This window comes from Podarcis cretensis, assembly GCF_951804945.1.
Source record: "Podarcis cretensis genome assembly, chromosome: 11".
NCBI lineage: Eukaryota > Metazoa > Chordata > Lepidosauria > Squamata > Lacertidae > Podarcis > Podarcis cretensis.
Window position 1 is genome coordinate 51,525,974 of NC_137180.1, and position 16,028 is coordinate 51,542,001.

General features: G+C 44.8%; 1 protein-coding gene across 1 annotated transcript in view; it reads left to right on the forward strand.

Moving 5' to 3' along the window:
• Positions 1 to 16,028, forward strand: part of NARS1 (asparaginyl-tRNA synthetase 1) — a 34,518-nt gene that overhangs the window by 16,172 nt on the left and 2,318 nt on the right. The window contains exons 8-14 of the mRNA XM_079994909.1: positions 4,414 to 4,500; positions 7,327 to 7,548; positions 8,190 to 8,389; positions 10,442 to 10,577; positions 11,738 to 11,851; positions 12,748 to 12,879; positions 14,641 to 14,772. Of these exons, the coding sequence (XP_079851035.1) occupies positions 4,414 to 4,500; positions 7,327 to 7,548; positions 8,190 to 8,389; positions 10,442 to 10,577; positions 11,738 to 11,851; positions 12,748 to 12,879; positions 14,641 to 14,772 (1,023 nt within the window). The remainder of the gene's footprint in view (positions 1 to 4,413; positions 4,501 to 7,326; positions 7,549 to 8,189; positions 8,390 to 10,441; positions 10,578 to 11,737; positions 11,852 to 12,747; positions 12,880 to 14,640; positions 14,773 to 16,028) is intronic.

Genomic DNA, 16,028 nt, shown 5'->3' on the forward strand with positions numbered 1-16,028 from the left:
CAAAGATCTTTTTTGAAATGACTGAAACAATGGACTTGATTGACATCTGGAGAATAAAGAATCCTTTAGAGAGAGAGGGAACTTTCTTCTCAGAAGCAAAAATGACATGGACAAGAATAGACCAAATTTGGATTTCTAGCAGTCTGGCGTCAAGAACAAAAAAAGTAGAAATATGCCCAAAAACGTGCTCCGACCATAATGCGGTCAAGATGGAGATGAAACTAACAACAACTGGTTCCTTTAGATGGAGAATGAATGACACCCTATTCAAGGATGAAGAGATCCATAAGAAGGCCCTTAAAACATTAAAAGATTACTTTGAGATCAACAGGAAAACAGATGTGGAAAAAAGAATAATTTGGGACGCAAGCAAAGCCGTGATGCGAGGTTTCCTAATTCAACAAAATTCTATTAAGAGGAAGCAACAAAATGAAAAGAAGGAAAAAATTTTAGAAAAAATAAAAGAAGGAGAGAAGAAGTTGAGGTCCAAACCAAAGTCCCATGAGATTTTGAGAGTAATAAAGTTTCATCAGATGCAATACATGGAGCTCATGAACCAACAAATAGAATGGAAGATAAAGCAAATGAGACAAAGAACTTTTGAATCAGCGGATAAATGTGGGAAACTTCTGTCATGGCAATTGAAAAAAAGGCAGAAAATGAATACGGTAACAAGTTTAGAAATGGATGGAAAGATTATCCACAAACCCAACGAGATCAACAATTGTTTTCAAAGCTTTTTTAAGAAATTGTATGCACAAGGGCCAACCAACGAGCAAGAAATAGAAGAATTCATCAAAAAATACGGTTTACCAAAAATCTCAGAACAAAGTAAAAGGACCTTAAACGAGGAAATAACAGAACAAGAAATAGAGGGTGCCATTCAAAATATGAAATTGGGAAAATCACCAGGACCAGATGGCCTGACGGCCAAATACTACAAAATGATGAAAGAATGGCTGATACAACCATTGAAGGAAGTTTGCAATGAAATTTTGAAGGGGAAAAAGGCACCTGAATCGTGGAAAGAGGCTTTCATCTCACTTATACCGAAAACAGAGACTGAAAAGAACCAGGTCAAAAACTACCGCCCTATATCTTTACTCAATGTGGATTACAAAATTTTTGCAGACATTTTGGCAAAAAGATTAAAGAGAGTTTTGGCAGAAGAGATTCATAAGGACCAAACAGGCTTTCTCCCAGGTAGACATATGTCAGACAATGTGAGAAATATTATAGATATTTTGGAGCTGCTGGACGTTGACATTAATAGGAAAGCAGTTTTGATTTTTGTGGATGCGGAGAAAGCCTTTGACAACATTTGTTGGACTTTTATGAAAAAGAATCTCCAAGGGATGGGGGTAGGCCAAGGTTTTGAAAACGGTATAGGTGCAATATATTCTCAACAAAAAGCCAAATTAATTGTAAATAATGTGGTAACAGAAGAAATACCTATAGAAAAAGGTACACGACAGGGTTGCCCAATATCCCCTTTACTTTTTATATCAGTCCTGGAGGTTTTGTTAAACATGATCAGAAAGGACCAGTTGGTTAAAGGAGTTCAGGTCGGAGTTAGACATTATAAATTAAGAGCATTTGCAGATGATCTAGTATTGACCTTGCAACAGCCAGACACTAGTACTAAAAGAGTATTAGAACTAATTGAAATATTTGGTCGAGTAGCAGGTTTTAAATTGAACAGACAAAAAACGAAAGTGTTGGAAAAAAATTTAACAATGGAAGAAAGAGAGAGTTTTCAGAATGAAACAGGCTTGGAAATAACAAAAAGGGTAAAATACCTGGGGGTAAACTTAACATCTAAGAATGTGAATTTATTTAAGGATAATTATGAAAAATGTTGGTCAGAAGTTAAAAAGGATCTGGAAATATGGTCAAGGCTGAAACTTTCCTTGTTAGGCCGAATCGCTACTATTAAGATGAATGTATTGCCTAGAATGCTGTTTTTATTCCAGACGCTGCAGATTGTGGACAAGATGGACTGTTTCAAGAAGTGGCAGAAAGACATATCAAAATTTGTCTGGCAGGGCAAAAAGCCCAGAATTAAATTTAAGATTTTAACTGATGCAAAGGATAGAGGGGGGTTTGCCCTGCCGGACTTAAGACTCTACTATGAATCAGCAGCTTTTTGCTGGTTGAAACACTGGCTACTTCTTGAGAATACTGACATTTTGGATCTGGAAGGGTATGACAATAGTTTTGGTTGGCATGCATATTTATGGTACGACAAGGTAAAGGTGTATAAAAGTTTTAAAAACCATATTGTAAGGAAAGCATTGTATAACGTTTGGACTAGATACAAAGATTTGTTGGAAAGTAAAACCCCTAGGTGGGTGTCACCAATGGAAGCTAGGGAAGTAAAAAAGCTTAATATGGATTCTAAATGGCCAAAATATCATGAGATTATAGAATACGATGGTGAAAGGGTGAAACTTCAGAGTTATGAGAAACTAAAATCTAAGGTTCGAGATTGGTTGCATTACCATCAGATAAATGAGACGTTTAAACAGGACAGGAAAATAGGATTTCAGAAAGAGAAGTCAAAATTAGAAACAGAATTGTTGGAACCCAATACTAAGAATTTATCAAGAATGTATAACTTGCTGTTAAAATGGAATACACAGGATGAAACGGTGAAATCAGCTATGATTAAATGGGCACAAGATATAGGTCATGATATTATGTTTGCTGACTGGGAACAGTTATGGACCACCGGTATCAAATTTACTGCATGTAATGCTTTAAAAGAAAATATTATGAAAATGATCTACCGGTGGTACATGACCCCAGTCAAGCTAGCAAAAATTTATCATTTGCCTAATAATAAGTGTTGGAAATGTAATGAGACTGAAGGCACTTTCTACCACCTTTGGTGGACCTGCCCAAAGGTTAAAGCTTTCTGGGAAATGATCTATAATGAAATTAAGAAGGTCCTTAAGTGGACTTTTCCTAAGAAACCAGAGGCTTTCCTCTTGGGTATGGTGGGCCAAGTGGTGTTAAGGAAGGATAGGACTTTCTTTATGTATGCCACTACAGCAGCAAGAATTCTACTGGCAAAGTATTGGAAGACGCAAGAACTACCAACTCTGGAAGAATGGCAAACAAAGGTGATTGACTTTATGGGACTGGCCGAGATGACGGGCAGAATCCGGGACCAGGGGAAAGAGACAGTGGAAGAGGACTGGAAGAATTTCAAAATATATCTTAAAAATAATTGTAAAATTGAGGAATGTTAAGATGTCAGGGGGTAAGAAGTAAAGAATTGCAGCAGTAAACAAAAAAACTTAAGAAATATTTACGAAAAGGAACTAAGACAATGGACTTAAGGGTTGCTAAAGAATTATTAAACAAGGATGCAGGGATGGGGAGGTATGGGGAAGTCAAAGAAAAAAGGCTATGAACCGATGAGTATGAAGTTATATTGTGTTACATTGTTCTTTATTTTATGTGTGGAAAATTAATAAAAATTATTATAAAAAAAAAAAAAGAGAAAATACAGAAAAAGCGAGGCTGAGGAGGAGGTCTGGGTGTGCAGCATCTTTGAGTCCTTTTGATAGGTCAAGGATGATGGGAGTTGTGGTCCAGCAATGCGGTGCAGCCAACACACATTTTGGAGAGGAAATTAAATAATGTTCGGGTGTGGAAAGTTTAGAAGAGGACCCATTACGATCCAGTTCTGGAGTGCTCTGTCCTCAGAATCTGGCGGCCCACTGGAAGTTGAGTGGGACAAGACTGCAGCGATCATCCAACACATTGGATTACAATCGCTAAAACAGGCAGAAAAAAAATAATTAAGTGGTCCATCAAGATCTCTTAAGACCCTCAGAAATCTTCAAGCGGTCTGGTGAGAAGAAAGTTTGGGAACCACTAAGAGAGAACAAAAGGGAGCGATGGGACCTGACGACAAACGGAATTCTATGGCTCAAACATGGCTGCCCCAAGTTCTTACATGGGTGCGGCCATGTATTTTTTTTACTATGCAGTTCCTTTTGAGAGCAATGGAACATTGTCAAGTTCTCTTTTCAAGGTGAAAATGGCAGTAGGAATCTCAGTGTTCTAGCTCCTCTGTGATATCTGGGGTTTTGCAGAACAATTGAAAGGGGGGAGGGCGGAGAGGCAGCGCTGAAACCTGCCGACTGCAACCTGCCTGGACTCGGGATCTGATCTGCGTCATGAATCTGCCCAGATCAAATCAGACGAGTCGTCTTTGGAATTCACAACCTATGGATTCCTCCTCCATCCCTAAGCGAGAGACAACTCTTGGCTCTCGTGATGAAGCATTCTAAGTGTTTCCTTGGGAGTGGTGTGCTCCCATCTGCTCTTTATAAAAACAAAAACAGGTAAAAGCCTGGCCCACACAGCCTGAATTTCCTCCTCTGTTTCTCTCCCTTCTAGTGCCAGTGTTACAATGGAGTTGTCCTCTCAACCGAGAGCACTATTGCTATCTATGGAACTCTCAATCTTCTTCCAGAAGGCAAACAGGTGAGTAAGGGAGTCTGCTTGCTCTCTCCTTGCTCCTGCCAAGGGAACGGCTCTAGCTGGAAGGTAGAGAGTTTGCTTTGCATTCCAAAGGTCTTCCGTTTGGCATTACCTGGTGGGGCTGTGGAAGAGTCACTGCCACTCAAAATGGCCTGCCTGTTCTGCAGGTAGTAGGGAATGTTTGTTTTTTGTTTTAGTTTAGGGAAGCTTTTAATGTTTAATAGACGGTTGTATTTTAATATTTTGTTGGAAGCCGCCCAGAGTGGCTGGGGAAACCCAGCCAGATGGGCGGGGTATAAATAATAAGTTGTTGTTGTTGTTATAATAGTCATCCTCTTCCAAGCATGGTATTACTCCAGGAGATGATCGGACAGGCTTTGAAAACCAATAGAGATTTGCAGATGACATGACTGGCCTTGGTTAAGTTTCAGAAGTTGATTATGTGAACTGATTTGCTGTTGGTGTTTTTTTCTTGTGAGAAACATGGTGATTGGCAACTGCCACTGTTGTCTCACAGCTGGAGCATTTCTGGATAAGGTATCAAAGTGTCTGTAAAGCCACGTGTGATTTTGAGGCTCTGTTCAATGTTTTGAGAGCGAGAAGAGTGCTCAGGACTTGCAGTTTCTGCCGCTAGCAGCTGGAAGTCATTTAGTCCCGTAGACCACGGACTGCATAATTCTGTTGACCATATAGTTCTGATGTGGAGATGGGAATGCAAATAAATGGGTTATCTTGGTTTCAAAGCCAGAAATACAGCATGTATGGCGGTTAGGTGCTGCTGTAGCCCTGTGTCAACATCACACGTGTTATTCACCTGCTAAATATATTCCTTGAAAGTTCCCCCCCCCCAACACCCCGCCATCTCAAGAACAAAGGACTGCCAGGCTGGTTAAGTGGGATAGTATCAGTGAAGGAAAGAATTTTGATGGCGTTATCCCCCAAGTCTGGTTTTTCCATTGTGATACATAGATTTCAGTAATAATAATAATATAATTTATTATACCCTGCCCATCTGGGCGGGCCTCCCCAGCCACTCTGGGCGGCTTCCAACAGAATATTTAAAAGACAATAAAACATCAAACATTAAAAACTTCCCTAAACAGGGCTGCCTTTAGATGTCTTCTAGATAGTTGTTTATTTCCTTGACATCTGATGGGAGGGCATTCCACAGGGCGGGCGCCACTACCGAGAAGGCCCTCTGCCTGGTTCCCTGTAACCTCGCAGTGAGGGAACCACCAGAAGGCCCTTGGAGCCGGACCTCAGTGTCCAGGCTGAACGATGCAGGTGGAGACGCTCCTTATAAATTCACAGGAAATGAAATCTGTAATATTAACCAGCAGGGGGAGCTCGTGGAGTTATTCTAGAGAAAGAATTTAATTTGCCTGAGAAATAACGCCTTGGCCTTTGGGATATGTTTAGTACCAGCCGTGTTGTATTATTAGCTCAGATATAAAGAATAAAGGTAAAGGTAAAGGTACCCCTGCCCGTACGGGCCAGTCTTGACAGACTCTGGGGTTGTGCGCCCATCTCACTTAAGAGGCCAGGGACCAGCGCTGTCCGGAGACACTTCCGGGTCACGTGGCCAGCGTGACATCGCTGCTCTGGCCAGAGCCAGAGCCAGAGCCAGAGCCGCACACGGAAACGCCGTTTACCTTCCCGCTGGTAAGCGGTCCCTATTTATCTACTTGCACCTGGAGGTGCTTTCGAACTGCTAGGTTGGCAGGCGCTGGGACCGAGCAGCGGGAGCGCACCCCGCCGCAGGGATTCGAACCGCCGACCTTTTGATCGGCAAGCCCTAGGCGCTGAGGCTTTAACCCACAGCGCCACCTGCGTCCCACAGATATAAAGAATAAAACAATGCAAAATCATACTGTCAGCGGATGCCTCCCACACTCAAGCTTTTGTTTTCTGAATCTCCGGCTCCATCTGCACTGTTGATTTAAAGTAGTACCATACCACTTTAACAGTTGTGTCTCTCCCCACAAAGGAAACAATCCTGGGAGCTTTAGTTTTTGTTAAGAGTGCTTGGTACTCCTCTGTTCCTCTCCCAGAGCTACAATTCCCAGATTTATTTGGGAAGAGGGACTGATAGATAAACCACGCTGGAAACTGTAGCTCTGTAAAGGGAGTAGGGGGACGACCTCCACCCTCTCCTGATCTTTGCACATTTAACTTAAAGACCTGCAGGAAGAGTCTTATAACTGCGTTCAACTGATTGGGAAACCTGATTGCAGGAAGGTTTCAGCTTAACGCGGTTAGAAATCCCCCTTTGTGGTCTTTTGCGTGAAGTTCAGGAGAAGAGAAAGGGCTTGTGTGGACCTTGGAAGGGCTTGCAGATGTCCCTGTCCCATTTTAATCTCTGCATGTGGATTTTGGACCACCTGATGTGCTGCTGTTTGCTGGTACAGTGGTGCCCGGCAAGACGAACGCCTCGCAAGACTGAAAACCCGCTAGACGAAAGGGTTTTCCGTTTTGGAGGCGCTTCGCAAAACGAATTTCCCTATGGGCTTGCTTCACAAGATGAAAATGTCTTGCGAGTTCCTGCGGGTTTTCCCCCCTCCCCCCCCCCTTTTCTAAGCTGCTAAGCCGCTTATCAGCTGATCCACTAAGCTGATAAGCCGCTAATAGCGCTAATCCGCTAAGCTGTCAATGGGCTTGCTTCGCAAGACGAAAAAAACGCTATACAAAGAGACTCACGGAACGGATTAATTTCGTCTTGCGAGGCACCTCTGTAGTGAGCCTTGTTGGTAGTGAGTTGCGGGTAATTTTAACAGAGCATAATTATTTGTGCTCCCATCCCTCTCTCCCTATGTGCACACCCAACCATAGGCTCCAGGAGGCCATGAGCTGTGTTGCGACTACTGGGAGCTCATTGGCCTGGCCCCTGCTGGTGGGGCTGATAACCTTGTCAATGAAGAGTCAGATGTGGACGTGCAGCTGAACAACCGGCACATGATGATTCGAGGAGAGAACATGAGCAGGATCTTCAAAGTGCGCTCCGTGGTTGTCCAGTGCTTCAGGGATCACTTCTTCGACCGAGGGTATTACGAAGTAAGTAGATCTGCTGCTTCGCTGATCTTAAAGGAAGGATCTCCAGTCTCTGGGATCCCCCTTCCCACTTCAAGAAGTACATCTGCAGCCTTTCATAAAGTTATTATTAGCTCTTTTTTCTCTTCTCTTTTCTTACTATTTTCTGTTTAGATTTACAGTCGTACCTTGGATCCCGAACGCCTTGGTTCTCGGACGTTTTGGTTCCCAAACACCGCAAACCCGGAAGTGATTGTTCCAGTTTGCGAACATCCTTTTGGAACCCGAACATCTGACAGGGCTTCCACGGCTTTTGATTGGCTGCAGGAGCTTCCTGCGGCCAATCAGAACACGCGATTTGGTTTTCAAATGTTTTGAAAGTTGAACGGACTTCCAGAACGGATTCGTTCAACTTCCAAGGTACGACTGTAATTTGCTTTTTAATTATGATGTAAAAAATTATAATAAAACTTTTTTTAAAAAAAGTTCTTCTTTATTAGATTTTTCTCTTGCTTTTGATACCGCAGACTACTTCTTTCCTGTTCTTTCTGAACTGTACACAAAGAATCCAACATTTAGCTCTTGGGCTTAAGTTAGTTCTTTGTAAGGGGCAGGAAATGGTGTTACTCTGTACATGCATAATCTCATTTCTGCTTCCCTTCTAGGTCACCCCTCCAACGCTGGTCCAAACTCAGGTTGAAGGAGGCTCCACTCTGTTCAAGATGGACTATTTTGGCGAAGAAGCCTTTTTGACACAGTCCTCCCAGCTGTATCTGGAAACTTGCATCCCTGCCCTGGGAGACACTTTCTGCATTGCCCAGTCCTACCGAGCTGAGCAGTCTCGGACCCGCAGGCATCTGGCTGAGTAAGAGACCCTTTTTGTGGCAGAGCTGGGGAACCTTTTATAGCCCTTCAAATATTCCTGAATTACAAACCCCATAATCCTCAGCCCAGCGAATGGCCAGGGATGGTGGGAATTGAACAGAAAGCCTGCAACTTGCACACACACACACATTTAACTTGTGCGCGTTCAGATTTGGCAAAACAAAACAAGAAAGAAAATTTAAAAGGGGTTGAGCGTTCAGGAAAAAAGACTTTGCCACCTCCCATTGACTATGTACAATTTTGGTTTTAGGCATGATAATCCGAAACTTAACCCCCATGTCTGTTGCGGGCTTGCTGTAGTTCAGCAGTGTCAGGAGGGCCAAAGATTCCTCACACCTGATGTATGGGGCAGAGCAGTGCTGTAGTGTGAGTTGCCAGTGCCCAGGGCAAGGTCAGCACCACCAACTGATAAGGCTAGAACAAAGGGGCAATCATTCGGCAACCTACCAAAGTGGGACGGGCTTGGTCGGGAGTTGTTATCTTTCTAAAGCTCATGCAGAGGGTGTCCTAGGAACCGAACATCTCCCAAATCTGCCCCTCAGTCCACCCACATGAACACTGGGAGATTTTCTGTGTGAGGGGATGCCATTTATTATTATTGCTGCTTTCTTCTTTTTTCTTTTAACAATAGTAATAATAATAATAATAATACATTTTTATTTATACCCAGCAGCTAACACCAGTAAAATTACAATTAAAAAAACCCCCAATTTAAAATACAGGTTAAAATATAATTTAAAATGTAGCTTCATTTTAATAGTAGCCCATAGATAAGGGGAAGGAAACATAATGGTCAGACTGAGTCCAAACCAAAGGCCAGGCGGAACAGCTCTGTCTTGCAGGCCCTGCGGAAAGATGTCAAGTCTCGCAGGGCCCTAGTCTCTTGTGACAGAGCGTTCCACCAAGTCAGGGCCAGTACTGAAAAGGCCCTGGCTCTGGCCCTAGTTGAGACCAGTCTAACCACCTTGCGACTTGGGACCTCCAAGGTGTTGTCATTTGTGGACCTTAAGGCCCTCCGCGGGGCATACCAGGAAAGGCGGTCCCATAGGTACGTGGGTCCTAGGCCGCATAGGGCTTTAAAGGTCAAAACCAGCACCCCTAATAATTTTGCGCAGAGTAGTTTTGTGCCATTTCAGAGCAATTAGGAAGTGGCCTGCAGGTTGTTAGTAACAACCGACTGTTGAGCACTTTGTGTGTGTCGACTTTAAAAAAAAAAAAAGTATTTGACCGACTGAGGTCATGAGGCTGAGTTGCAGAGGCTTTTCGGCGTAGCCTTGTCGGCTTTTCATAGCTACGTAGAAGGGAGAAGTTCAGTTCAGGTGGCTCTTCCCACCTCTGCAGCAGTGCCACAAAGAGACAGGTACCTGCCTATCTTTTAGAATTGTGAGCCACACTGAGTCCTGTTTAGTGCAGTTCCCATGTTGTGATCTCAGTCTAATAAGCCTGTGCAAGGCTGTGTTTAAAGAAAAGGTCTCAGCTGGTGCTTTTGTTGTCATTTAGTTGTGTCCGACTCTTTGTGACCCCATGGACCAGACGACGCCAGGCACTCCTGTCTTCCACTGCCTCCCGGAGTTTGGTCAAACTCATGCCGGTAGCTTCGAAAACACTGTCCAACCACCTCGTCCTCTGTCGTCCCCTTCTCCTCGTGCCCTCAATCTTTCCCAACATCAGGGTCTTTTCCAGGGAGTCTTCTCTTCTCATGAGGTGGCCAAAGTATTAGAGCCTCAGCTTCAGGATCTGTCCTTCCAGTGAGCACTCAGGGCTGATTTCCTTCAGAATGGATAGGTTTGATCTTCTTGCAGTCCATGGGACTCTCAAGAGTCTCCTCCAGCACCATAATTCAAAAGCATCAATTCTTTGGCGATCAGCCTTCTTTATGGTCCAGCTCTCACTTCCATACATCACTACTTGGAAAACCATAGCTTTAACTATACAGACCTTTGTTGGCAAGTTGAGGGGAAGCAGTTTGCAGGCAATAAGACTGCGAGTTCCCAACGTGTTTTATATTGAAGGCGTCAATGTTCTCCTGCAGATACACACACATTGAAGCAGAATGCCCTTTCATGACCTTTGAAGACCTGCTGAACCGTCTCGAGGACCTTGTCTGTGATGTAGTGGACAGAGTCCTGAAATCCCCAGCGGCTGACATGCTTTATGCCCTCAACCCAGTAAGTGGCAGCGTAAAAAACAAAAGTTCTCCTCTTTTTACTAAAGCGTCTTTGCTTCTAAATCTTCAGGGGCCCAAGGCAACCCAAAGTGACTTACAACCAGAGCTTTTTTCCTAAAAAAAAAATGTTTAGGGGTGGTACTCATTTTTACTTGAGAAAAGCACCATCAAATTGGGGTGGGAAATGAATACAGCAAATGGAAAAAAGTACAAAGAACATGCATTACCTCATATTACGTAGTTGACAGCTCACAGTAGCTTCCACGTTGGCATGAGGTTGTTTTCACTGACATCTCATATTGAAAAACACTGCCCCTCAATGAGGCCAAACTTTAATCAGTGAAACACCACACATCCACATTCCACACTGCTTCACACATTAAACGCTCACTTCCATCTGAAGCTCTGGAGACACCAGAAAAGGAAATGAGACTGCCATTGGGAGTAGCAACAGAACTGACAATTCACCGTGCTAGAGAAGAAACTTTTTTTTTAGTTTCTTCTCCCATTAGATTCACAAAATGTTTAGGGGTATGCGTACCCCTGTGTACTCCCCAGAAAAAAAGCACTGCTTACAGCCCAAAGAGACCTGCTTTATACTGTAAGCTGATCAGAGCTCCCATCTTGTGAGGATGGTTGGGGTACAAAGATGATGAAGTAAATGTGTATTGTTTTAATTATTATTATTAAGTTACTTGTATACTTTGGTCCAGGACACGGGTGGCACTGTGGTTTAAACCACAGAGCCTAGGACTTGCCGATCAGAAGGTCGGCGGTTCGAATCCCCGCGATGGGGTGAGCTCCCATTGCTCAGTCCCTGCTCCTGCCAACCTGGCAGTTCGAAAGCACGTCAAAGTGCAAGTAGATAAATAGGTACCGCTCTGGCGGGAAGGTAAACGGCGTTTCCGTGTGCTGCTCTGGTTCGCCAGAAGTGGCTTAGTCATGCTGGCCACATGACCCAGAAGCTGTACACTGGCTCCCTCGGCCAATAAAGCGAGATGAGCGCCGCAACCCCAGAGTCGGCCACGACTGGACCTAACGGTCAGGGGTCCCTTTACCTTTATACTTCGGTCCACAAGCTACCATAACTTGCCTTTGCAAATTGTTGCTTTTGGGATACTGTGGTCTTCCTCAGGCCTTTTCCTTCCTCTGTGTTTGCAGAACTTTGAGCCCCCGAAGCGCCCCTTCAAACGGATGAACTACACAGATGCCCTTGTATGGCTGAAGGAAAATAACGTGAAGAAGGAAGACGGCACATACTACGAATTTGGAGAGGTGAGCCTCTTGGTTTCCTGTTCAGCCTGCTTTTGTCCATTTGTGTTCCTTCAAAATCTATTGCATTGCTTGCTAAGTGTTCTGTGTGGGGCTGCCATGCAGAAGAAGGTTGTTTGCAGACATGGGCAGATTTCTGCATCCAAGCAATTGACCAGGAAGGCCAGTTAAATGGAATACGTGACTCCCAAGTTAACAAGAGCTACATTGGCTTCCAGTCCGTTTCCAGATGGAGTAGATAGCAAATACAGTTCTGTGTTTCCACTTCAAGTCTCCCGCCTCTTTTTAAGGGATTCCCCCTCAAATATTGTATTGTATTCCTGTAAACTATGTAGGTTCCCCTGCCCCCCCCAAACCTGCTGATGCCTCTCTCTCGTAGCTGTTTTAGCTCTATGAGGCATATTTGGAGAATAAGTTTGCTATTAGCCTATAGCAGCCTTGCACAACCTGGTGCCATGCAGATACTTTGGATTCGAACTCGCATCAGCCCCAGCCCCAATTTGCTTCTCGGCTGCCGGGTGATAAGTGGTTTGAAGAGGGAGTCCGGCATGTATATCTAAGCACATATTGCAGGTAGAGGAACCCCCAACTACAATTCCCATCATCCCAAGCCATGCTTGCTGTGGGTGATGGGAGTTGTAGTTCTGCAACACCTGGATGCCCAAAGGTTCCCCACACACCTGATTTATTGGTTGCCTATTCAAAACAACGGGCGTTCCAAATCGCAAGCTGAGTTTGCAATCTCTATATAAATAAGTAGCGGCAAGTAACGTGAAATGCCAGGGTGGCTCGAGAAACAGTTCCCTTGAGCAGGGAAGTGGCTTAATGAGCGGAAGCATGGCAAGAGGTGTTCCTAGGCAGTAGATGAGCTAATAATAAGTCTTGTTTCCTGTCCGTAGGATATTCCAGAGGCCCCCGAGAGACAGATGACGGACGCCATTAATGAGCCAATCTTGCTGTGTCGATTTCCTGCTGAGATAAAGTCTTTTTACATGCAGCGCTGCCCTGAGGATCCCCGCCTTACTGAATCTGTCAGTTTGCATTCCCCGCACATATCCCATGCAGGGGCTAAGCCTGGGGAGGGACGGAGCTGTTAAGACATCTTCTTAATGGGTGTTTTTGCCCTCTGTTAAAAGGCTGCGTAGATATATTTTAAGAGAGGCGTGAACGTAAGGGTTAGAGGGTTCTCGCAACCAGTGTAATCATTAGAGCAGAACACTCCTCTTGAAACAAGCCTTGTTTTCCAGTTGTTTTAACTACATTAAGAGACTGGTGTACAATGTCACTGAGCTATACTTTAAGGAAGGGTTTCCCAAACTTGGGTCTCTAGCTGGTTTTGGACTACAACTCCTGTCATCCCTAGCTAGCAGGACCCAGTGCTCAGGGATGATGGGAATTGTAGTCCCAAAGCAACTGTGGACCCAGGTGTGGGAAACCCTGCTTTTTAAGGGTTACATCACACATGCATGAGCATCCCTCGATTTCTGGCACTTGCTGAATGAGGTCTGATCAGAACAGTCTGCAGAATAGAAGTAGTAATATTGTGCCACGTCAAATTGCAGGTAGGAGACTCACTATGTGTTTTGAGGGTTCCCCGCATGTAGTAATTTAGCACATCAGAGAGAGCTATGTTAAATTTCTTTCTGATGGGCTCGTTTTCTACATGCAGGGAATCTCTTTTGAACTATGGTCCAGCCTTTAGCACCACCTCCACCTGAAGTCTTGGAAGTGATAAGAGCTTAGAATTCTGCCACTCAGTTCTGCGTAGAGTAGCTCTTACTCCATAGAAAAAAACATTGTATGTTTCTAGCGACACATAGGCTCTAATCTGTGCTGGCTCCTGTATATAATAATCCTGCTGGGCTTCGTGGTGCTGAGTGCCTTCCATAAGCTTTAGATGATGGCCCAGCTGTGTTCCTATCTGGACTGGGATAGCCTATCAGTTATGCTCTGGTAACCTCTAAGATAGATAACTGCATCACATTATATGTGGGGCTGCCCCTGAAGACTGTTCAGAAACTTCAGCTGGTGCACAATTCCATGCTCAGGTTGCTCACTGGGGCAAGATGGTTTGAGCATTTAACACAAATCCTGGTCTGACTGCACTGGCTGCCAATTAGTTTCTAGGCCCAAATTCAAAGTGCTGGTTTTGACCTATAAAGCCATCAATGGCTGAGGACCGCAATACCTCAAGGACCGCCTCTCCCCATATGAACTGACCTGGACCCTGAGATCATCATCTAAGGCTCTTCTTCATGTGCCTCCTCCATGAGAAGTCAGGGTGAAGGGGGGGGCAACACAAGAAGAGGAATGTTTTTGCTTGGCAGGGAGAGGAGCTGTGCTTTCAGTCCAGTCGTAGGAAGTCTCCAACCCACCTGGGAGCCACAGAAACTGGGTTTGAGGAAACGCCTGGTGGGCCACAAGTGGTCCAGCAGCTAATTAACTTGATCCCCTCCCCCTCCTCTTTCCTTCTTCCTTTCTCCTTCTGTGATGGAACTCCTATTTGGGGACTTCCCTGGCTTTTTTTTCTGGCCCAAATAGGACCAGTCTGGATACTTGGCCTTGGTGAAGATTTGACGTTTTCATCCCCAAAAAGTTGTTGATTTGAGTTTCTGCTGAAATGAGGCTGCATTTTAATGTTGTATTTTAATCAATTGTGTTATACCTGGTGTTAGCCTCCCTGAGCCTGGTCTTGGCTGGGGAGGGCGGGGTATAAATAAAATTTATTATTATTATTAATTATCTGGCTCTTGCTTAAACTGTTCAACATGCTTCGTCCTGCCTATTTTTAGGTTGATGTGTTGATGCCTAACGTCGGCGAGATCGTTGGAGGCTCAATGCGTATTTGGGACAGCGATGAGCTGCTGGAAGGCTACAAGAGAGAAGGGATTGACCCCACGCCTTATTATTGGTACACCGACCAGGTGCGTGTTGATGTTCTTGTTCCATTGGCCAACTGTTGCAGCACAGCCACCATGCTCAAACGCAACACGTAGAGTCGTAGACCAAGGCAACAACAAACGTTTGGCAGGCCAGTTAGTCTTTAAAGGGCTTAAAAGTTGTTGTTTTTTCACATTTCCCACCTGGCTTTATGTTTTCTGTGTACAACCAAGCCAGAGGCAGTGATGAGTCTAGGATGTTGGAGCAAATTTGATGAGGATAAATCTATCCCCTGATCTTTTGCGCTGGGAGTTTTCCCTGGAAAGGGTGTCTTGCCTATTTTGGAGCCCACATATGGCCATGCCTCTTCATTCGAAACCATGTCAACGCATTCACAAACCCATAGCAGTGCTGGGTAAGGAGGATGGAGGACCGAGAGGGGAACTACTGCTCCTCCCTTCTGGCAGCTGCTGCCCCCTCTTGCGAACAGCTACTTCTGCTTCTTCAGATTCTTCTCAATTGCAACTTGGAGGGCTCATCTGGCAGGAGGAATTTGAAACACTCTCGCTTAGGGGCTGCCTCCTTTTTCTCCAGCTGCTGGGTGACCCAAATGGTCATGCTTGACACATTGTACGTTGCAGATGGCTGGTTTCTGTGGCAGGGGGGTGGCTCCCCTACTCCCCCACCCCACTCGCCGAAGGAGCAATTCGTTCCGATTCGTGCAATTTCCCATTGCCATTCCTGACACGGAGTTCTGCTGTGGTGGCCTCAACTGTAGCGTTCAAAACCTTGGGGAAGTGTTGTCTTTCCTTAACCTGTTTGTTTCTTAATTTGCTGAACTGACGCTGGTTTCGAAAACGCCGTGTGTCTAGGGAGCGTGGGCCGATCGGGCTGATCTTAACCCCAGCCGGTGACCCAAGGCGGCAGCATGTCAGGGCTGACAGAGGGGTCTTAGGTAGAGTGCAGGGGCCGGATTTTGTTTGTGATTGTCAGCGCTAGGCAAAAGCTTGAGGTGCCGGTACCCTCCTAACTGCTCGCTTTGGTGCCACCGCACCACTTCTGAGGATGGACGGAGGATATAAATGCAAATACCCGACCATAAGACGCACCTAGTTTTTAGAGGAGGAAAACAAAAAAATATTCTGAACGAAACAGTGGGTGTATGATTTTTGTGGCCACAGAAATGATATGTGATTTGATGGTGAGTTTGGGGTAGCCCAGTGCAAAAATCCTGAGAATCCATGTGGATCCGTGCTTTGTAACCACGTTTTTGTGCCATTGTGGTCCCACGAAACAGTGG